This window comes from Haliaeetus albicilla, chromosome 8 (genome assembly GCF_947461875.1).
Source record: "Haliaeetus albicilla chromosome 8, bHalAlb1.1, whole genome shotgun sequence".
Classification (NCBI taxonomy): Eukaryota; Metazoa; Chordata; class Aves; order Accipitriformes; family Accipitridae; genus Haliaeetus; species Haliaeetus albicilla.
In genome coordinates, this window is record NC_091490.1 from 44,843,521 (window position 1) to 44,867,225 (window position 23,705).

Below are 23,705 nucleotides of genomic sequence, written 5' to 3' on the forward strand. Positions count from 1 at the left end.
CTTTAGTTCTCCATGCTTTTAATGATCTTCTGTACCACTTTTTTTCCCTTTGATGATTGCTTTCTAAAGCTTCTTCATTGTAATATGCTTTCTCAGTGGTATTTTATGAATGATCTTAAGTAATTCAAGTTTACTAAAAAGAAGAGGAAGGTATGTACAAGTGAATACAGTTCTTTTGTACATCAGCACTTAGTAAGCATCCTAGTTTGGCTTGCACAAATGCTTCAGTTGCCTTCTCAAGGCAAGAGAGTTGGCATGAAGTGTACTTTCTCATCCTCACACTTCCTGCAGCATTGTCATTCCAGCACAGTTCCCAAGAAGCACAGATGACACCCTGCACCACCAGCATCTTTAGTATGTGTATGAAGTAAATGTGAATTATGGAGGGTTTATGCCACTTAACTATGGCATTGGATTAGTTAACCAGACTTCCAAGGTCAGTGAAAGCCTCCAAAACAGTTAGGAACTTGTTTCCTTCTGCTGATGATAGAGGCTAGGCTTCTAGTGTAGATACACTAGGCTGGCCTTTTAAGAGCTAGATGCTGTGAAAGTTCCTCTATGCTAACAGCACAGACCACTCATTCTGAGTCATGCAATACCAGGTCAAAACCTCGAAAACATTTGGAGATGTTTTTCCCTGTTTGGACAGAGCTGTTAAGTGACTCTATTAGTTAGCCCCAGTAGAGTCTATCTTCCTTTGCGAAACAAGCAGCAGCTGACATAGTGAAAGCTACATTTCACATTGCTATAGCTTTCAGAGATCAGACAAACATAAGCAAGAACTTTCTTACCTGAACTGCCAACTTGAGAGGCCATGACAGCAACACTAAACCAAAATACTGAGGGACAAACATGGTAGGGCAAGCAGCTTGCTCTGCTGTGCTGTTGTAACTAGATTTTCTCCTTGGAGAGCACAGTTAAATTGGAAATGGGCACATGCTCAGGATCTTGCTTGCATGCTTGTTAGTATCAAACATTCTCTGTCTGCAGGCCAGGTATAGGTTTCATGTGTGAGCTTGAAGTTGTTGGGGGATTACCATTTCCCATAGTGCCTTGAATGCTAAAACACACCTGGCTTTTGCTTCTCAGTTCGTAGGATTATTCCACCTCCTCTGAATGTAGTTATTTTGCTTTTCTCATCACAGAGCTTGCGTGCTTCACTTGGTTTCGTTTTAAGGACCAGAAAGGTTGGGACTGGTCTGGAAATTGTCCTTCCATTGCTGAGATAGATACCCAACAAGTTTGCAGAGTCAGTAAGGTTAATGAGTAAAAGGCAGGCATAAGCAGTATTAAAATAACTTGTTTGGTTGGTTGGTTTTGATTCATTTAACAGACTTTTTTTAAAAAAAACACCAGAATGATGTTGGTGACATTCATTAGAACTTCCTTGAGGACTCTAGCCTGCAAAAGTTCAATGAGTGAAGATTTCTTAAAATCAGGGAACTCATATTTGTGTTTGAAAAGAAATACCCTATGCAAACCCAATTTCTGTCCTATGGAAACCTGAATTAATCAGTATGTTTATGTTTTACTGTGGGCTTTACACATTACAACAGTTGATTAGAGCAGTAATTAACCAGAGATGCAACCTGCTTACAGCCGTAGCGGACATTCTGAGACTCTGCTAAAGTTGAGTCACATTGTCTCTATCCTGAGTTTATTTGGAATTGGGGAATAGAAGGCAGCTGTTTAGCTTTGTCTCCATCTATGCTGTGTGGATTTTTTTGATAGCCCATAGAAATCTTTGCACCAGGCAAAAACCAAACCAAACCCAAACCAAACCAAAAAAACCACAACCCCAAAACCAGAATTTGTCCGATCATTTCTGTGCATTGGATTTAATAAAGACTGGACAGATATCACAGCCACTGACTCGGGTGTCAAGGTTTGAGTGATTGGCTGCTGCTGTTATCAGAAACATGCATGTAGTCGGTGCGGAATTAGCGGGAAATGCAGTTCAGTTAAAAACCCGGTGGGAAAAAAGCCTTCATCTTAAAGCATGATGTTCAGATGCAGTAAACATCATAATGAGATAATAGAGGCTCCAGTTTGATTGGTTGTTTGTTGTTCCCCCCTCCCCGGGTGGTCAAAAAGGTTCTTTTATTAGAATAACTGTCTGCCCAGATGATAAAATACCTTTAGAGTCAATCTCTAGGTTGTTGATGCAACGGTCTGGGTCATAGACACAACTTTCTTGACATTAGTAGACCAGCAGATAGCACTGTTCCTCATGCTTATAAATGACTGTGTGGTGTTGTAAATAGAGCCTGCCCTGGCTGGAGGGGAAATCTCATAATCCCTTTTGGGATGCTATGTACCTGCTGAGGACAAGAAAAGATGCTCTCCTTAAAGCTACAAAGGGACAGGTCAGTTGTGCTAGAGCGTCACATTTCCATGCAATTCCTGCAGAGAAGTCCAGATACAGTAGTAGGGATAGCCATAAGTTACATCTAGTGGGAGTGATTCACTTGTCCTCATGGTTAATGGTCAATGATCTGAATTGGGAAGGACAAAGCAGAGCAAGTCTGGGGTATCACCACTCTTTTCTTTCTCTGTATCAGAGGTGATCATTTAAAGGATTAAAAGCAAGCAGGCACTGGATTCTAGCCAGACCCACAGAATTATTACAGTTAGTTGCTACTAAGTGTAGCAGTCTGGAAATCTTTCTGTTTGCATCCCTAGTTTGTGCTCTTGAACAAATGACTTAAGTCTTTCTGGGCCTTAGCTTCACCATTAAAACAAAAACTAACTTTCACACTGAGGTTGATGTCAATGTGATCCAGACAGCCTCAGGCAACTCCCCAGTGCAATCAAAGAAGCTTTTTAGAATTTAGATGGTTTGTCCACAGGGATCCTCCTCTAGTGTGGCAAGTCTCAACCCTGATGAAAAAGACCTGTAGAGTTTCACTTTCTGTAACAATGCAGGCTGTAGGAAATGAATGAAGAAAAAAAAAGAAAAATCTTCGGGTAACTGAGAAAAAAACATCTCTGAAGATAGAAATAAACCAGTGACCTACTAATGAAAGTAACAGGATTTTTTCCTCTTGGCATCACAAAAGCCATCTTTGGCAGGAAACGCTAAGGCCATGTTGCTCCAGAGATGACTGCACAAAGACTAATTATAAGTGACAGATCAGTTGCACCAATCTTCATCATGTTAGTTCTCAACACATTCTTAAAATGATGCTGAAGCACAGCCAATGGCTGTTTCTAATCTACTTAAGGAAATTATGGATTGCTAGGTAAAACTACTGGCCTGAAATTGGTGGAGCTATCAGAAGCTAAACAAAAATTCTTTTGACCTGCACTTGAAACTCATTCTTTCGCAAGTACCTGTGCATTTTCTCTTACAGAAGCTGTGCTGGTAACTGAGTATGTAGACTTTTTCAGAAAGCGAAGAGTATTATTACGTGAGACAAGATGAAAAAAATTCTTCACCACAGGTCCTACAGGATCCCAAGTTAATTTTGCAGTGGTAGGGTGTTCAGACTTTGACAACTGCAGTCTACTAACATTCTCTCATGCTGGCGTGTATGCTAGTTGATTTTGACACCTCTGAAGTAACACAGTATTTCGTGTATTTCTGGGAGCTGTGTGCTACTGAAAGTGCGAAGGGACACCTGTAAGGCATTTTGATACTTCATCTTTGAAAGAAAGTTACATGGTTTAACATACAGCTGAATATATTAGTTTTCCAGGGACTGCTGAAACAAAGCAATTAACTGTAAACTGGCTTTTATTTATGGAAAATGGAATGCTTCATTAACAAACATTTTAAATGGGATATGAACAACACATTACAAAACAAATGAGTTCACGCTGGATTGAGTGACATAATATGGCAGCAGCTTAAAAAAAAATTACACTTACAGTAGCCCATAAGTTACAATTAATGGTAACCCTGGGTAACAGATTAATTTCAGTTGCCACCTTGCATTAAAAATTAAAACACATTCAGTAGCGACGGTTGAAACGAGGATCATTAGGTCTGTTTGCTCTCTCCTGGCCAGCAAATCCTTCTCCTTGCATTCCTCCTCCATGCATCATCTGACTTTGGTTGCCACCTTGCATGAAACCTCCACGCCTAGAAAGTGATTCAGATATTTTAATTTTCTCCTGTGACTCTGGTAGTCACGTTGATATAATGGGTATTCTTTTAAAACTTTTTGCGTGATTTTTCAGTCTTCAATAAGATGCACTACATAAAACCCATGGCAATATTTTATTATTCCTTGATGTTTAAATAACAAATCAGATATCTAACTGATGCCCCCATAAAATATGTCTTTGGTCAATTTAAACTGAAGAAATGCCCCTTGAAAGGGAAATAAACACTTTGCTCTTTTTAAAGTTCTTACCCTGACATGCCTCCACGATGCATCACATGGCCAGGTCTGCCTCTACCTCCACCTAAAAAAGTTCAAATGCTTCCTTTATATCCAAAGTAATAGTTTTACTTCATCTCCAAGGATAATAATGCCTGTATTTTCTGTTTTATGTAGCACAACTAATGAGCTGTTGTGCCAGAAGCATACCTTGCCATCTCTCATGATCCCGTCCTATCATTCCTCCATCCACACTGCTCTGCCATGAACGATCTTGATGTCCTTCAAACTTTCGACCATGATCTCCCCAGTCACGTCCATCCCTGCAGAAGTATGAAATTCATACCTTCTCACATTAGCCAGAGCACACAAAATAGATTCAAGTAAAACAACTAAGTCACAAACTTACTCAAATGCTTTACCAAGGCACATGCAAATCTTGTACTGCTATCTGTTAAGTCAAATCTCAGTAGTAAGTCTTCTGTTCAATCCAACTAACATGGCAATTAAGAAAATAGGATTTCTTAATCTGGTTTATGCTACATTGATGTCCCAGTTTACTCCAAACATCCTAGCTTGTTGTTTTGACCAGTCAATTTATTTTTGGTGTTTTCGGTATGCTTGCTTATTCACAGGACTTATTAAAACAAAAAAAAAATCCCTCAAAACACACCCCCCACACCCCCCAATCTGTAAGCATTTTGTTTTCCTTTCAAAGGACTGACAGGATGGTGCTTCCAACAACTACAAACTGGGGAAGAACCACTACCCTGAAAATACCAAGCTTTGATAGTAATGCTAGGTAAAATTAATTGAAAACATGAAAGACTTTCAGATGTGAAGTTATTAAAAAAAAAAAAAAATCACGCCAAAATGCCTGTTTTGATGCACAAGGCAAGCTGAAAGAGCTACTCATTTGTAGTCCATCCAACAGAGAACAGACTTGGGGTGAAAGCTAGAAAAAAAAGAATGGTACTTCCAAAAGCTGTGTCCCACTTTCACATATGGAAATATTCCTTAGAAGCACAAGAAAAAGTATTTTCAGTTAAGTATACTAACCGTGACTGTGGGGGTATCCCTCTACTTTCACTCATTCTTCTGTCAGATCCATAGCTACCCCAGCTTTCCCGAGAGTCTCGTGAATGACGGTCTGGTCCTCCATGACGCTCATCTGGATAATGCTAAAAGGCAAAGAACACTTACAGGACTGCCCAAACCAGACTCTTTCATTGTTTAAAGCTGGTCTGCTGCAATTACTCAATCTGAGAATCATTTCGGATGGATGGGACCTCCTGAGATCATCTAGTTCAACCCCCCCGCTCAAGTAGCGTCAGCCAGGGCAGGCTGTCCAGAACAGTCTCCCATTGGGTTTTGAGTATCTTCACAGCTGGAGACTTCACAACTTCCCCATGCAATCTGTTCCAGTGTTTGACCACCTTCACAGTTTAAAAAAAAAAAAAAAAAAAAAAAAAAGTGATTTAAAGGTGATTTGATTTGTCTTCAGATGGAATTTCATGTGTTTCAGTGGGCACTACTGAGTAGAGCCTGGCTCCATCTTCTCCATACCCTCCCTCTTGTGAGGTATTAATGCACATTGATAAGATAACCCCTGAGCCTTCCCCTCCAGGCTGAACAGTTCCAGCTCTCAGCCACTCCTCATACAAAAGATGCTCAAGGCCCTTAATCATCTTTGTGGCCCTAGGCTACACTTACTGCAGTAAGCTCTTATCTTTCCTGTACTGGGGAGCCCAGCAGTGGACACAGTACGCCAGATGAGTGCCGAGTAAAGAGGACGGACCACCTCCCTCGACCTTCTGGCAACACTCTTCCTAATGCAGATGCTACTGACCTTCTTTACCAGGAGGGTGCAGTGCTGACTCATGGTCAGCTTGTTGTCCAACACGACTCCAAGGTCCTTCTCTGCAAAACTGCTTTTCATCTGGTTGGTCCCAAGCATGTACTGCTGCACAGGGTTATTCCTCCCCAGGAGCAAGACTTTGCATTTCCCGGTGCTGAACTTAATGATATTCCTCTCTGCCCAATTCTCCAGCCTATCCAGGTCCCTCTGAGTCTCACAGCTTAGCCATCAGTGCCAGAAGTGCCAAAGGGCACTTGAGGATTCCATGACTCCACAAAATTAATCTCTCACTGCTTGAGTGTGCCCTGAAGGTCTTTCCCCCAGCCCTCAAAAACATGGAAACATCTCTACTAGTATTTCCATGCAACCTCACAGAGTGAATTTTATGCATACTTTGTACCTTTGTCTTTTCTACACCATCTTTTGGAATACTCTACCTTTTTGACACAATTCACTTGTTTTGTTTGATTTGTATCAGAATAACTATGTCTAACTTTTATAATAAGTCTTTGAAGTAAATTTCATCTTATTAAAGAAAACAAGACAATCTGGTTATCAAGACATATTTTGGGAGATACCATTTAATTCTTAACTACTGAAATTTAATCTGACACACACTACAGAAAACCAGGTTATAAGAAGTTAAGATGTTTCTGTAGCTTTATAAAGCAACTCACTTGTCCATCCCGATCTCCCATCATTGTCCTTGATCCATCTCTCCTACAAGCAGACAATTAAAATCAGACTGTGGTAGTAAAACATACAGCAGTCTATAAAAATCCATCTACATAACAACACGGATGAAAAATCCTGTGCCAACATTACCGACAAAAGGCACAAACAGCTGAAACATATGGAAACCATCACACATTTTGGATTCCTGGAAAACCCAGTTAGTCCTAAGGTATAAACCAGGATATTCTCATTAAGATGCTAGATGCCTACAATATTATTTAGAAATTTTTCATAATCCTACAAATGTGTGAAAGAGCATTGCAAGCAGACACTGAACAAGCCTGCCAGAAGGTTTAACTCATAGCACAGTACAGATGTCTTCCTGGTTATGTAAGAAAAAGTCCACAGCCACTAAGACACACTTAAACCAAACACACAGTGAAGGCAGGAAAATGTGACATTAAATACATTTTTGTCTTTCAATTTCAGTGTACTGCCACAGCAACACAGTGGAGGTAAGACACCAACCTGTCTATTGAATGGTCTTGATAACGGCCACGATCCCTGTGATCAAAGTCATGGAAGCGATCCTGGCGACTGAAATCTGAATGGTACCTATCATTCATTGCCATTCGTTTTGCCTCTGGCCAGTATGGATCATCTCTCCTGAAACAAAGAAAGTACTCATTTTAGTACGTAACAGTCAAGATAATTGCTTTTGATATTGTTCCTTCCTTCCAAACTGTGCAAACCAGAAGAAGGGTAATTAAGTTCAAAAGGGAATAGAAAAACCTCAGAGAGGATAGTTTGACGGGCTATTAAACATAATAATCTCAATGCAATCAACAACTGCTGATTAATGGAAGTTGAGAGCATATGGGTAGCTTTTTATAGCACAGGCTGATGGGACAGAACCTGGCAGCAACATTTTCCACTTGCATCATTTGTATTTGCTGGTTTTACCTGCCATCTATGTCGTATGGTCTTCTCATTGCAGACCGACGTTCTTGCTCATAGCGCAGTTGCTCATGCTGGCGTCGCAGCTCTTCTCTTTCTCGCTGAATGCGATCTTGTTCTCTTCTCCTTTCGTGCTCTATGTGCATTCGTTCTCTTTCCAGTCTTTCTCTTTCCATCCGTTCTCGTTCAAGACGCTGCCTTTCAATTTCTAGTCTCTCACGAGCAATCTCAAGCCTCTCCCTTTCTTCCCGTTCCCGGATAGTCTGCAGGTGCTGCTGTCTCTCCCGACGCTCACGTGTGCTATTTTAACAGAAAAATCCCAAAAGGTTACAGATCTAATACTTCAACAAATAAAGGAAGTTAAAAAGGAAGAAAAAACCTGAAAAGGTAGTATTAAAAATTAAAACCACAGTGACCACAAACTTGCATCAGCTGCTTGAAATTATACCTGGGGGGGGTGTGGGAGGGAGGGCACAGAGGGAAGACACTCAGCGTATACATGAATTACTTGTATCTAGAGACTGATCATATTACTCCCACAAAACCCATCTGTGGGGGAAAATAGTCCTATATGGCCAGGAGAATTTGAATCCAAATGCCCCAAGCTCATTCCTTCTACTCAAATAAAACATACATCTCTGAAGAAGCCAGAACAGTATGCTGGATAATATGACTCCACTAAGGCTCAGAAATCTACCTATGAGAGAGAAACCTTTTCCTCTCCAGTAAGAATGATGAAAGCATTTTCCCCCTGTCCAATTCAACTTACTTTAGGTAACTAATAAAAGTTTTGTAATGTGTGGAAAACGTTTTAACATGGAATTCAGGTCACAGTTTTAGCAAGGAATTTGAAAGATGGCCACTACCACCTTTATCCTGTGTTAAACATAATGAAAACAGAAATAAAACCCCACCAAAAATAATTAAATACCTAACTTAGGTTCTTAACTAAAAAGATACAATGTGGAAACTTTGAAAGGTTGCAGGAAAATCCCCCAACTTCTCTATAGACACAGTGTACTTAAATACAAAAATATTAATCTTGTTTTGTTTCAAACACTATGGAGACTTTGAATGCTCTAAAAAAAAGACATTTATTCTGAGAAAGACAACTTTTCTCCTAGTCTTTCCTTCCCTGTTTATTTGAGTGTGGCAAGTTTAAAATTATCATTTCACCTCTACTATAATGCATGCTTAGCTAAAGAGAGCAGCATACTTAATCTAAACCACAAAAACTACAAAATGGAGCAAGAACAAAAAACAAACTGCAATTTTTTTTCCCCAAACACATTTTCAAGCTTAGTATTAACAGAGTCAATAATTGGAGCTTTCCCAATTCAATACACATGTGACCCACAAACATATAACAAATGACAAGTAAAAACCAAATCAAACCCCACTTTATCTCTTAGTTATTTGAATAAAAGGTGTATTCATTCTAGAAAAAAAAAATTTCAAACAATTTCACTGTTGCTCTTACCGGCGCTGCTCTGCCTCCCTCATTTTTCGCTGTGCTTTAATTTTGTCAAATGGCACAATGCCTTGTCTCTCTCTGCTCTCTGATTTGCGATCCTGGCTCTTAATGCTCTGTATTTAATATTGAAGCAGAGACACTTAATGGAGTACATTTATAAAAGGACAACTACCACAAACAATACATTTCCGTTCATACATATCATGTCTCAAAGCTTTGTCCTGCATTTTTAAAAAAAGCTGTTCTTTTTCTAATGTTACAGACACACCATATATTAACAGAGTAATACCTGCCTTCCTACATATGTTTGGCAGGATTTAATTGCTGAACATGGTATCAGCCATATGAAAGGTATTTTACTAATTTAGATCTAAATGCACGTTACAGAAACTCTAATTGGACAAATTGGTAAGACAAGTGTGGATTACATGTAGCTTGGCAGGATTCAGTATTTGTTCCTAACGAAAACCAACACATAATGTTTCCCATGCAGAAACATTACTTACTCTGTCTTTTGATGCAGTTGATGTTTTCACACTAATTACAGGTTCTCCTTTGGATTTATCCATTACTACCGTTCTCTCTGTTCCTTTACTTGCTAAATACATCAGGGGTTGAGGGGAAAGAGATGGAAAAAACAATCAAACTACATAACCCACACCACTCATCGCTATGCCAGATGTTCTCTAAAATGTGAAAATGTGCATTTAACCCTCTCTCCAAAAATCATTTTTTCACTACACCTATTCCAAGCACTTCTGTTAAGGATGACCCAATGTCAAATACCCTCCCCGCCGCCTCTTTATACCTTCTGGATTTCCAACTAAGAACCAGAAATAATTCTAGAACATTGGCAGTTCTTTGGAAAGAACTACCTACAATTAATTATTCATACTTCACCTTATCTTTTACTTTATGAAAAAAAGAATAGCCAAATTACCCGACTTAATAGTTTTAGGTTGATCTGATGAACCAGACTTCAGTTCATCTTTATCTTTTTTTTCCTTTTCATCTTTGTCTTCTGCCTTTTTAGGATCATCTTTTTGGTCAGACTTCTCATCCCTTTTAACACTGCCAGGTCTATAGATAGATATTGATATAGATTAGACTAGTACAGAACAAGAGAAAAGAAACACAGTAACAAAGTAGAATTCTGATGTGATAAGAGAGTAATAATTAGATTTCCAAAGATTTCCTTCTACAACTTCCTACACCATAAAATAAGACAATTGGACTATGCTGTGCAGTTGTCATAAAAACTTGCCTGTGATTCAGATACCTCAACTGGAGACAAAAGGAAAAATTCACACCACCATGTGCTTAAAGCTCACAAAGTTTCTTATACAACATGACAATTATGAAGTGCCAATGTGAACCATTTTTGTTGGGCAACTAGGTGAGATAAAGGCAAAAACTTCTCAGCAAATAGCATTTAATAGAAGTTACACCTCAAGAAGATAATTAAAGCAAAGGACTTAGTGTCTTATTCACTGTCTTAGTGTCTTTTTCAGCTACTTTCAGTAATGCTAGAGAGAAAAAGCATACTGCTGAAGAGGAACATGTTCTGGAAACAAGATCTTGGACAACTGATCTTTAACTGTTTGTGACCACAACTACCTGAGAAAGCCTTATTACTATGAGAAAAAAATTTAACAAGGAGACAGTGACATACTGATGAAAATTCTCCAATAGTCTTTCCTATAGATTTATGACATGAAAGCACCACAATCTTCACTAAAACCCAAACATAGCTAAATTAAAAGGTATGCTTGAAAATGCAATTTTCCAATGCCTACCTTAAAGCACATAACAGAAGTGTGTTAAGTTAGGCTCTGAACATCAACAGAAATTTACCTTGTAGTAAAAGTTGGAAAAATGCATCTATCACTCTTTTTGAATGTTTGTCACAGAAATTCTTACTGTGACTTTGTTTTTCCTGACAAATCAACATAGACTGAAGAACAGCAAAACACCTTTGCACAGAGAATGTTTACAACAGTACCTCTCACTGACTGTTTCTTTCTTTGCTTCATTCTCTTTTTTTTCACTTGGCTTCTTCCCAGCAGGTTCATTTTTTGCCTGAAATTTATTTTGCACATCATCAGCTGAGAATGTGGTCTTGATCACTTGTACAATCTGATGGTAATGGGATATCTTTGAGGATCAGTACTCACTTTTTCTACAGAAATTATTTTCCCATGTAACTCTGTTTTGTGGAGGTGAGTAATACACTTTGTTGCTTCCTCAGCTGTAGACATCGTAACAAAGCCGTAACAGCGAGCACCAGGACTGCGAGCATTGGTGACCACTTTTGCACCTACCACCTTTCCAAAATAAAGGTATTACACTCACTGTAACAAGTGCCCACCATTTAACAGCAAGAAGTACAAGCTCCATTTCTACTCTGTTTTATTCCTGTCCATCATCATTCAGGAAATTTCTATTTTTAAGAGACTGACAAATACAAAAGAAGCATTGCTTGGAGCCAATCATGGTTCTGTTGCCAATGCAACGCTGCAAAAGCTGCATCAATAGATGGGAGCCAAAGACTGAATTCTGTTCTGAAGAAAGCCCGCTTTTTAAAAAAAAAAAAAAAAAAAAAGCACTAACTTTACATCATCATTTTGCTTAAGTATAAAGGAGTAAAAACCTAATAAAAAATTGTAAGCAAATTTCCACCCAAATGCTAGCTCAACTGCCAAGTCCCGTCTCCCCTCGAAAAAATGTTTTCATGTCATTGCTAAGAGGCAGACCCACAATGTTATCTACAATCTTGTTTAAGAAACAGGAAGTTTCCCTCAAAAGTATAACTTGAAAAAGCCCACATAAAACACCTGTTTTCATAAATGGTGCTTACTTATGCTCCTATATTCAATACAGTTCACTTTCTATTACAGAAATCAATCATATTTCACAGAGGTGTTATATTTTGAAGTACAGCTGAATAAAGAACATACTTTTGAGTATTGATTTATTGCAGATGTACATTTACTTCTAGAAGTTTGCCTCTGCTAATACTGCAAAGAAAATAACAGTAATTTTATTTAAATGACTAAATGTTACCATGGTGTCTAAGTAAAGGCAAATACTAGGTTGGCTGCTGCGTATTTTTTAATTACATTTAAAATTTTGTGGCACATCTCTATGATCAATATTTCAGGTTACCAGATGGAATTCTGAACAAATAAATGGAAGAAAAGTATTGCATTTTTATTGTTACGAGGAACGTTAAAAAGGTTTTGTTTACTAGTCTCATGACTTTCAAACTCAAAGCTGCTACACTTAATCCATTTTTGCCACCTATTGTAAAGTCACATTTAAGTTCCAGAGTATTTTCATTAGTTAAACATTCAATAGCAGATTGCTAGCACATACAGTTTTCTTTTACTACAATCTGCTGACAGTCATCTTTAAATAGGCTTCAAAGGTTTGACAAAAATCCTTACTGAGGTCTCTGACATCAGCCTTCTATTAAACTAGCTCGTTCAATTTCCCGACAGGGAGATTTAACTTGCCATTTTGTCTATCATTAATAACAGCTGCAGGACCTGGCCCCTGCTCCCCCCAAACCAACCCCCAAAACCCCCCACCAAAAGTACCCAAACAAGTGCTTTAAAGCAATTGCTAACTCTAGACAAAAATAAAATTTCAGGTACCAAAGCAATTCTTAAGATATTCCCCAATAATTATGTTTTAACATTTACTGCATGTTTTACTTAGTCCTAAGGAAGTCTTCAATAAGCACTGTTAAATTCATTGTTGACTGAATTTCCAATGGGTGAAGATACTATACTACAGCACAGGAGACAGAAGTATACGTAAACAGTCATTGACTGTTTCAAATAAAGGACTGTAAATGGAATTTTATATTTGTTTGGAAGTGAGTGACAGAATAAAAAAGCAGTCATTCAGTGTGTACTTCAGCAATTTTTTCCTTGATATCCCACAATATTTTTGATAATTTGATTCCTTTCACTGGTATTTTCAGTGACAGGAGCTTAAGAAGTCTTGTTAAGACAGTTTCAAGTGGAAAAAAACCAAATCAAACCAAAAAAACCCTTACCTTCCCATATTTGCTAAACAGATTCTTCAAATCTGTAGCTCTGGTAGTGGAAGCCAGTCCACTCACCCAAAAGTTTCTACCAGAACCGCTAGCAGTGCGACCTAATTAGGAAAACAAAACCAAAACATACCCAAAATCCTAATTATTTCAACAACTACTTCTGAATTAAAAAGCAGCAGTTCCACAAATCTTTTATTTTTTTAAATCATAGAGCAAATGAAATGCAATGCGTAACATTCTCCCTGCCATGATTCACATTCCTGAAGGCAAGTAGTATTACAAGTCCAAAAACTTTAAGATGGAACTACAAGCTTTGATACATACAACACAAGTATGTTATGTCATTCTTCAAGAAAGAAACTGGACTAGAGCATCTCTGAAGTAAGTGTGGCTCTTGAGATGTGCCTGGATAGATCCCACTAACTGCACTTACAGGAAAAGACAGAAGATCTGCTAGAGTTCCAGGAACTGTGTTAGTACCCATGTATGCTCATGTCTTGCCCTCCTTATCTCCTCAACTCCAAAGGAATGAGGATGGGATGCAGATTAACTGTACCTCTCAAAGGAAAGACATTCACCATAAAAAAACCCAAGAAAATTTCTCTCCTATTTCTGTCCATACAGATTCCACAGTTAGGGCTATGAAGCCTGTGACCTCAGTTACAGGGGTTAGAAAAGACCTAGCTTTCTTTAACTATGCAAGAACTAGAGAACACCCATCCAATTTGGCATCTAAACTAGAAAGATAATTTTATAAATGCTTATGTACTTGTAAAGTCTGAAAACCCAAAGTCTAGTGTTTAAAAAGTGTTTGAGCTGAACTCCAAGTTTTAGTGTTTGCATTTCAACACGAAGCACTTAAGCTGATATAGTGTTTCCAGTCTCCTTTGAAATGTCTTTACAGTCCTTTTATCAGTCTTGGTAGTGTCCAGTTCCAAGGCTTCAATGAATGGAGTGAAGCAGGTTTCAGTCCAGCTACCTGCTTCCAAACCATCTGCCTTTTTTTTTTTTTTTTTTTTTTTTGGTGATGTATGGAATTTCTCAGAACTGCTTTCATCGAGGGGAGACATTTCTTCCAGAACCTTTCTAAAATGCTATTTTATTTGAGTGTCTTTCCATCTCCTACTTCCAGATATTTTTTGTCATTGTCTCAAACATGAGCTTAGCACTGAGAACATTATTGTTAATATTTACACAAGTTCCCTAGGGAAGCATGCAATCATTTGTGCCAATCTCTTTAAAAAAACAGAGGTCTTTTGTATATAGCGGACTAAGTCTACACCTGTCATCTTCTAGTCTCAAGAACTGCACTGACAAAAGTATGTCGTGTGCAAACACATGGGAGATACATTGTCTTGGTGTTTCAAAAAGCTGAGCCATAGGCTTTGATGCTTTTACTCCACACACTTCCTCTACAATTTTAAAATGGCCACCTGCAGTTACACTGGCACCAGCATCCTGGAGAAAGAGAAAAATGAGCACTTTCTTCTTTCTTCTATTTTACCGTCGATTTTTTAGATTATTTAAACTACATTAATATCCTTTTTGAATAAGCTTTGATCAGTCTTAACATCTCCAGTTTTTGCCCTCCCATAAGACTTAAAAGAGGTGCTCCTGCAATGGTACTGCACTTTCGATAGAACGATATGGGTATTGGGAGCCAACCCTCAACACTGGAGACATCTTTCAGCTACGCATAAATCAACTGCCAAGTCTAGACTTATGAGCTCATAAATTTATTTTTCTACACTTATTAATACAGCCCTCATAATGAATGCATGGAACATGGAAAACTCCTTGTCCTAAATAAAATCCTTTCATACAGGTGTGGAAACAGCAACATGAGTCCGAACTGACTTGTACGTAGTTCTGTACCTTTTTTCTGGGTCAACCGCTTTGCTCTGTATGCAGAGAAAGTTACATAATGAAGTGGCTACCTCTCCCCAGTGCTGCTTACTAAGCCAGAAAATTATTTAAAACAAACGTTATGGAACACAGCACATCCTTTGGAGGAAGGTATGCAGGGGCAAGGTTGTTATCAGACACCCAGGTTCCTGAAGCCTGTTTTGAATGCAAACTTCAAGAAGAGTTTTCCCAGTCCACAGAAAAAAATACACTCAAGTCCCTGGGTAAATGACAGCATGCAAAAACCACTCTTTTAAATATTCTGAAATAAGAGAACATAAGATTACAGACTGTAAACAAGAGGTAAACAGACCCTAATGGAGCTGATGGTGAGGTCCAGTAGCTTGCAGACATGTATAACCCCAGATCTTGGAAAAAGCAGCTGACAATGAGTTCAGTCTGTGTTGTAAAACCCAATTAAACCCTGTCCAGTTGGTAGACAGATCTCATAAGGAGTTTTTTGGCTATTATAGGAATTGCTGGAACTTCCATGCTTACCGTGATGAACTACCTGCCTGCAGTACGGAAGAAGAATGTTAACAGTCAGTTCTAAATTTTCTGCCCTGGTCAGGCAGAAGAGAATAGAGAGGTGGGGTGAGCTGCGAAGACTCAGCAGCCTGATGTATTCAAAGGAAGAAGTATGATGAAAAAAAGGAGCAGGCACCTGACAGTGTTGATCAAGAAATTCTCATCTTGCTTATGATGCATATTTGCATCTGTGTGGACAAAGATTTAATAATGTCAATCTAATTTGAAGACAACGTTAAGCTGTAAGTTTCTGTGGCATTTAAATACGTGAATACTAGATTCCAAATTATTTCAGCAAAACAGAAGACAGTATGAAGAATCACAAGCATTTAGCAAAGCAAACACAATTGCTAAAAGGCTCTTGACTCACTAACAGCTGTTGGCAAGTGTCTTCAGTGCCATGAAGGACATATTTGCCATGTATTAATGTCTACCTTTGACGATCAAGATACAAACAAAAGGGTGTGACACAGATGCCCTTAGAAAATGCATAAAAGGAAAATAGTTTTTTCGGCATAAAGAGATTAAAAAAAAAAAAAATCCAGAAAGAGGTGAATTATTTATGATACTTAACAACTGCACAGATTCCAATGCTTTCTCACTGAACACCCCATTCGGTACAAAACCAAGTTTCTCCAAGCAATCATTAAAGTTCTATTTTTGAAAAGAAACATACCTTTCTCATCCTTTGAGATTATCTTTGTATCTCTGTCCTCCTCAACAGGGCTAAAGACAAAACACCACATTGTTCAAGTCAGAAAGAAAAATCACTAAATATAAATTATGAAAAATGCTAAAATTAAATACCTACCAGAAAATATGTTGCAAATGAAAACACACCTTTGTATACTTGATTTAAGAAATCTGACAAGAAATAATGAAGTCAGATTCTTAAACAGACTTATATTAGGAAGACGTTTACAAATAAGAGTAATTTAAGAAAACAACCTTTGAAGGTTGAGGAAGGAAAGAAATCAAACCCTCTGTGTTTAAAAAAAAATAAAAATATCTGCACATGGAGAAATAAAACAGACTCTTTAGCAATAGGCTACAATTTCATCAGTCTCGGTGGCCAATTGAAGGAAACAGCTTATTCGCATCACTTAAGGACCAATGAAAAAAAGATAGCATCTGGTCTATAACGGAGAAAAAACAAACCTCTTTTTCTGATCACCGCCCTCACTGGTTGAGGACTCTTTAGTAGCAGGGGATTCCTCAGAATTAGCTTTGTCTTCTGTTTTCTTGGCATCTTCTTTGCTACCTTTGGCTTCAGGACCTGCGCCTTTTTCCGCTGTTTCCCCACTAGAGGCTTCCAGGCCTTGGGAGCGTTTGCTACTCTGATCGCTTAGGGTCTCTACTACTAAAGATTCAGAGTCCGGTTTCTCTTCCTCTATTGTCTGTTCACTTGTCTCCCCTTTTGCTACAACTAAACGCTTTGCTTCCTTCCTTGCCATAGCTTGTGCCGATTTGCTGTCCAAATCTAAAGCATCTTCCTCCAACTGAGCGGCAGCAAGAGCGTCCTCTTCCTCCGCTAGCCTCTTGCCTGGCACCACGTTACTTGCTTCCTGTGCATGTGGCCGCTCCGCTTCAGAAGTTTCTTCGTTAAGTAGTTCAGATTTACAAGTTTCCCCCAAAATGTCGAGTATTTTCTCATTTTCTACGGATTTAACAGGAATAGAATGGCACAAGATTTAATCACCAGGGAAATACAGCAATCACAAATGTGGAACTGGCATGGCTGCCACACTAACACCAAGAGAACTTCTAAGCTACACAGAGATTGGAAAACCCTAGTGTACACAGTGTTAAAAGTACTACGCTAACCGCTCTCTGACAAACTACCAAATCAGCCCTAAAATGTTAACAGGGAAGAAAAATGCCCCCACAGATTTAACAAAAACCTTCTGGCTGATCCTTGATATTCTTCATGAAATCGTTCAGCTCTGTTTCTTCTCTAGTTAGCTTCCAGAGTCCGAGATGCTTAACTGAACGTATCAAGGCAGTGAGGGTTCAATTTTTAAATTTCTGTGAAATTCTTTTAGCAGACAGTCCAACATGAGAACTGGGCATCTTCTGATGGTGCATGAGTGTGTTTGCAGTCCAGAAAGTGAAAAGTATCTGTATGAAATTTCCATGAAGAAACTCTCTTCTTTCTTCTGTATCCAGTAACAACTAATCTTTACCTTTCAATGCCCTATAATATCTTTTTACTGCTTTCACTGCTCTCTACTTAGTAACAGAGTTAAGGTGTGTGCGATATCACAAGATCTGTTTACAAGTAGAATCTTTAGCTTTTAAACTGTGATTAACTTCTCTAAATCCATTTATGTAGTTTAACAAGTTTTTAAACCATTTCATTTCACTGGAAATATTTCAAAGATGACAAGCATCACTTCACAGATCTGGGGATATGATTGGGTTTCCAATCTCTATGACCCTGCATGATCTGGATTGTCCATCATAAAAATAATGCAAATTATGTTTGTTTGCTTGGTTTTTTTAATAGTTAATGGTTTAAAAAGTATTAGTTGAAAAGACAGGAATATGTTTTTCTTTAACAGTACCTGGCTCCAAGTGTAGCTTCTCCATTTTCTGTTTGGGAAAATAAACACAGAATGAGGATTTCATAAAACGTATTTCGTAACACAGAATAATAGCAACCCCCTGCCCAATCCAAAGACTGAAAACTACACAAATTCACCTACTACATTTAGCACTTTTTTTCACCATCCACTGGAATTGAGTATTTTACATAGGTAATTTTTCTGGCACGTTAAAGCCAAATCAAAATATCAGCCACAATTGTGTGTCATGTCTAATTTGGAATGTTAAAGAGACTGATAAAGTAATCTTTGTGTACCATATCAACCGCACAGTGGAAAACAAACCCAGCTACTACTTGATATGATCAGCAGGAGAAAGAAGAAATCAACAGTACAAGACCATTTTTATTTGCCACAAAAGTGGAGGAAGTCTTGATAGCTGACTGAAAAGTAGGGAAAAAACATAGGGCATTCTCATTTGACAGACCATATTCTAAGCAAGATCATGTATGTCCTGGATTCTGTTAAAATTTCATATTATGGTCATGTTTGCTTTTCTGTAGTATGAGCACAGAGTGAGTACTGGTAATAACAATCTGGAATACAGCTACATTTTCAATTTACCTTCATTTCAATTAAATCAGAAGAAGAGGCATCTAAATTGTTTTCAATTTCATCATAATCTTCCTAAAAGAGTAAAAAAGGAATTATAGCATTTCTTACAAAAAGTAACGTTACCTTACAGAGAAATACTGCTGTATTCAATTTTCCCTAGCAATAATATGAGAAATCTTTTCCCGTATTTTTGACAGATCTCAATTGCTACTTCAGATTGTGACCTAAGAATGAGGAGCAACATATAAATATTCTTGATGATTAAATATCTTTCTCCAGTTACCTTTCATTTTAATTTCAACATGACATTGTCTATTTCAAAGTTATTCTTATCTCCTTCCTTAAGAGCTGATGGTAAGACTCAACCAAAGCTCATCAGTTATATGATTCACAACAGCTCTAATTTACAGAACATCAGAAAATTGCCTTTCAGGCCAACTGGATGTTGTCACAGTGACTCTTTTCAGAAGATAAATGATAAAAAGTTGAGACAGACACCACAGGCCTAAAATAAATAAATGAATAAAAACATAAGGAGGCAAGGAACGATAATATGTTCAGTTTTGGGAGTGAACAGCCTGAAATAAAAAAAAACCAACCCACAAGGATCCAAGGAAGGATAATATTTGGGGACTGAACGTAACATATAGATTACAGTCTTCATTCAGTAGCAGGAGACTGTGCTGTCTGTAGAAGACATTGCAAATTGCTCTCAAAACTGAGTCGTAAGCCCGGCAATGTCAGAACAGGGCAATACACAATACATAAAGATTTTCTTGTTTTATTAATCTCTATGAGAAAACTGTGCAACACAAATTCTTTAAACCAAAGCATTATTTCTGCAGAAAAGACTTCCAAATTATCTGTGAGTTGAAAGCATGTTTCTCTCTCTCCATGTATGTAAATACCTAGATGGCTGCGTATATGCATATATACATTTAAACACATACAAATGGGAAGAGAGAACACCAAAACTAATACATTACTCTCAATTCCAGGCTTCTTTCACAGCAACCAGAGATGTTACTGCAAGGTAAAGAAGGCTGTGACCTGTCTGCTGTGAACATTTCAAGCCTCCGACAGGTCCAAGAACATTTACCACCTAAAGAGCAGGACATGAGAGCTGTTAATGTGAAATAGAATGCATATGATATTCATGTCCTATATTCTATTACACTGAAATAACTCATTCATGTGCCCATATACTTATTAAATAGCTTCTGAAAATTTACAAAGACCTCTATTCACTTACCTCATTTTCTGTTAGCTGATCTGGAAGTTCTTTCATTTCTGCTTCGACATTGTCTTTATTATCCGACAGAGAATCAAGAATATTATCAGGACTATAGTCTTCTCCACAGTCTACAGCACTGCCATTATCTATTTCAGCTTCATCTAACACACTAATATCCATCATATCAATATCTTGCAAGGTATCCAGACTTGCTTCTATATCCTCCTACAGAAAGAAAAAGGGTAGATGTATATTTATTGTGGGTTAAATGGTTCATATTCTTAGTAACAGCAATCATAATTTCACTTACCTGCCCATCTCTAGAGTTTTCTTCTAGTCCATTGTCTTCAACACCTTCTTCTTCTGGTTTTCTTCCTAAATATAGTACCACTGAAGTGAGTTACAGCACTAAATTTCATAACATGTCTACTCTTCGCTGAATTATCTATTCAACACTGAGTTTGTTTCAACAAATAATCATTAAGACCCTGATTTAGAAGTCCAGGTCTGTCTGGATGTAACAGAGGACAACTTGCCACTTGATACAAGCAAACAGCATGAGCGTGAAATAGAAGTAGCACAGCTACGTATTTCAATAGCTACGGTCCTCTCATTCCACAACATTTCAATGCCTAAAAAGACAACACTGCCTAGGAAGGTGTTCCATTTAAAATAAACACCTTATCATTGTTACAAAAAACTATCCCTCTTACCATTTAAATAATTAAACTGATTTAGAATTAGTCTTCACTTTTAAGATCTTGGAGACACAGTTCATGTTTAGGCATATCTGTCACCAGCAAACTTGTATCACTATTCAAAAACAACTGCTCTTTCTCTATTTTTACCCCGTTATCTTAAAGGAAGCAGCTTAAAAGTAAGTTTCAGAAAGTATCTTTCAGGAACTGGTTATGAGCAATTCAAATAAACCACATGTAACACGGCCCACACAATATTTAATGATTTTGAAGCAAAATATGCTTAAATCACTAATGAGCTATTTCAGAACAGTTTATTTTCAAAACAAGTTATAAAATGAAATATGACACTAACGAAAGTTAAACACGTTTTGTTATTTGTGCAACAATGGTTCTAATTATTCCCACTATAGTTTCTTGCATCTAAAAGTGTATCCCAATGATGATGGAGTTTCAAGGACTTCTATGAAAAAAGGAAAATGTATATAGTTACAGCAAGGCAATTAGTACCCAGGTTGTTGTGCAGCCACCTTAATATAAGTTGGCAGAACTTTCCACAGGAGCTTACGCTGGCTGTAGCTGCTTGCTCTGTACCTGACACAATTCTACACTCATGGTCATAAGTACAGAAACACCTGCAACTTATGGTCTCATCTACAGGTTTCAAGATTTGCTAACAGAAGTACGGTAAGGCGTCAAATCATCATTTAAACTTGTTATCGCTCACTAACGCAACCGAGTTTTACCATTTTCCCTAAGAGAAAAAGAAAAAAAACTAATGAAGCAGAAGAAATCAACACCATGTGCAAAGTTCTAGCTACATGGAAACAAAGGAACTGTATTTGTCTAGACTCCATACCTTTGCTAGTTCTTTTTGGCATTCTCTTGTTGGTCAGTTCTGAGGCCACAGGAATTTCATCAGGATCTCCTCCTTCATCCTCAATGGCCTATCGGAGACAGCAGTATGACATCTATTGTATTGTTTGTTGGTGTGCGTTTGTGCTGGTTTTGGATGGGATAGAGCTAAATTTCTTCACAGTAGCTTGTGTGGGGCTATGTTTTGGATTTGTGCTGAGAACAGTGTTGATTACACAGGGATGTGTTAGTTATTGCTAACCAGTGCTTACACAGGGTCAAGGCCTCTTCTGCTTCTCACACTGCCCCGCCAGTGAGCAGGCTGGGGGTGCACAAGTTAGGAGGGGACACAGCTGACCCCAACTGACCAAAGGGATATTCCATACCATGCGATGTCATGCTCAGCAATAAAACTGGCAGGGGTGGAAGTTGGTGGGGCTGCCATTACTTGGGGACTGACTCAGCATCAGTCAGTTGACAGTGAGCAATTGTTTTCTTTTACATCACTCGCTTTTCTTGGGTGTTTTTTTCTTTCCCCTCCTCTCTGTTGTTTTTTTTCCCCATTTTTAAAAATTATTAAACTGCCTTTAACTCAATCCACGAGTTTGCTCTCACTTTCACCCTTCCAATTCTCCCCCCTGCACTGGGGGGGGGGGGGCAAGTGAGCAGCCATGTGGTGCTTAGCTGCCTACTACAGTCAAACCGTGGCAGCAGTTTTAAGGATTTGTCAGATGGAAACATTACCGTCTCACTGTAGTTCAGGTCATAAAGCCAGGCAGCCATATCGGCCGTTAGAAACACTGAATAGTATGGTGTTGTAACAACCCCACAACCAAATCAAGCTATAATTGAGAAGCAAAGTTCCCCTCATCTATAAACAAGGCTCCCTGCTCGGCCGATAAGCGCTTTAACTGTATAAAACTGAGAGCGACCGCTACAGGAACTCAAGCACATCTGACAGTGTTTTTTCCTCAACGTGCAGGCCTATTAGAACCCATAAAAGGGTCAGGACTGACTATGCTGTTCTGGCGTCACGGAAGTCTGTGAAAATACATTCCGGAGAGGTGGGAGATGGAGTCAGGTGAAGCGTGCCCAGAGGAAGCAAGAGAAGAGATACGGGAAAGGAGAGCGCGTGTATATGCTGGGGGAACAGGACAGGAAACCGGGGAAGTACGCGCATACGTGAGGGACAGGGAACGCGGGAAAGACCGGGGCCACCGCGGAGAGAAATCAGAGCAGCGCTCCGAAGGAACGACCACGGTGCGGGCGGCGGCGCGGGTGCCCACAGGCTGGAGCGCGAGTGGGCGACGCGGGTCTCCGCTGGGGGGGTCGGGGCGGTGGCAAGAAGCAGCACAGCGGCGGGGCTGCTGGCAGTCCCCGCAAGGGCAACAGCTCCACAGCGGTGCGTGGACAGGAGCAAGCCGCTGCTGAAGGACACCCCGCGGCTCCACGGGACTCAGCGCTGGAAAGCAGCGGAGGGACACAGCGACCCCGCCGCCGCAGCCCCGCTCGCGCTCCCCTTAAGGCCTCCCTCGGCACAGCAGCTCGGGACTCCGGGCTAGACCCCGAGCGCGCATGCGCCAAGCGCCCTCGGGCCGGGGACAAAGGACCCGGATGACGCCTCCCCCGCCCCCTGTGCCGCCTGGTCCGCGCCTCACCTTCCTCAGCCGCTCCATAAGAACGCTCTTGTTGCCGCCGCTGTCTAGGTTACGGCGCTTGAGCTCGGCGCGCAGGTCGATGACTCGCAGCTCGCTCAGCCGCCGGGTTTCAGGTTCCGAGCCGAGAGCCGCGGCCCCGCCAAGGGATGTGAAGTCCCCCAGCCCGGCCGCTGATTGACTCTCCGCCATCAAGGCCCCTTCGATATTCCGCCTCAAGCCCGAACACACGGGAGAATAAGGCACAACCAAGCAGCTAACCTTGCGATCGCAGCACAAAATGGTGGGGAGACCAAGACGCGCCGAAGGGGGGGGGGGGG

The 23,705-nt window shown here is 39.5% G+C and overlaps 1 protein-coding gene across 2 annotated transcripts; it reads right to left on the reverse strand.

Annotated features, from left to right (window-relative positions):
* Positions 1-3,718: 3,718 nt before the first annotated feature.
* Positions 3,719-23,699, reverse strand: LOC104311229 (scaffold attachment factor B1). 2 transcript variants are annotated; one of them, XR_011325940.1, is made up of 21 exons: positions 23,389-23,699; positions 21,735-21,822; positions 20,488-20,552; positions 20,196-20,402; positions 18,953-19,015; positions 18,350-18,377; positions 16,944-17,442; positions 16,462-16,511; positions 13,353-13,453; positions 11,464-11,613; positions 11,292-11,368; positions 10,230-10,369; positions 9,796-9,887; positions 9,296-9,402; positions 7,822-8,115; positions 7,387-7,524; positions 6,861-6,903; positions 5,385-5,506; positions 4,536-4,671; positions 4,359-4,410; positions 3,719-4,084 (listed from the first exon to the last, which is right to left on the reverse strand). XR_011325940.1 is itself a non-coding variant. In XM_069790697.1 (21 exons), exons 1-21 carry the CDS (start codon positions 23,575-23,577, stop codon positions 3,955-3,957), a joined length of 2,748 nt encoding a protein of 915 aa, XP_069646798.1. In that variant the 5' UTR covers positions 23,578-23,699; the 3' UTR covers positions 3,719-3,954. The 2 variants fall into 2 exon arrangements, 1 of the variants encoding a protein (XP_069646798.1); XM_069790697.1 differs by having other exon boundaries at positions 4,536-4,648.
* Positions 23,700-23,705: the final 6 nt, after the last annotated feature.

What these genes read in the sequence shown, in the direction of transcription:
- LOC104311229 (XM_069790697.1), bottom strand. Translation starts at nt 23,577, where the DNA reads ATGGCGGAGAGTCAATCAGCGGCCGGGCTGGGGGACTTCACATCCCTT. An exon ending in AATCTCAAAGGATGAGAAAG is followed by an intron (nt 13,454 to 16,461) that starts GTATGTTTCTTT and finishes TTTCCTAATTAG; the next exon opens with GTCGCACTGCTAGCGGTTCT. An exon ending in CAAGACCATTCAATAGACAG is followed by an intron (nt 6,904 to 7,386) that starts GTTGGTGTCTTA and finishes GTCTGCTTGTAG; the next exon opens with GAGAGATGGATCAAGGACAA.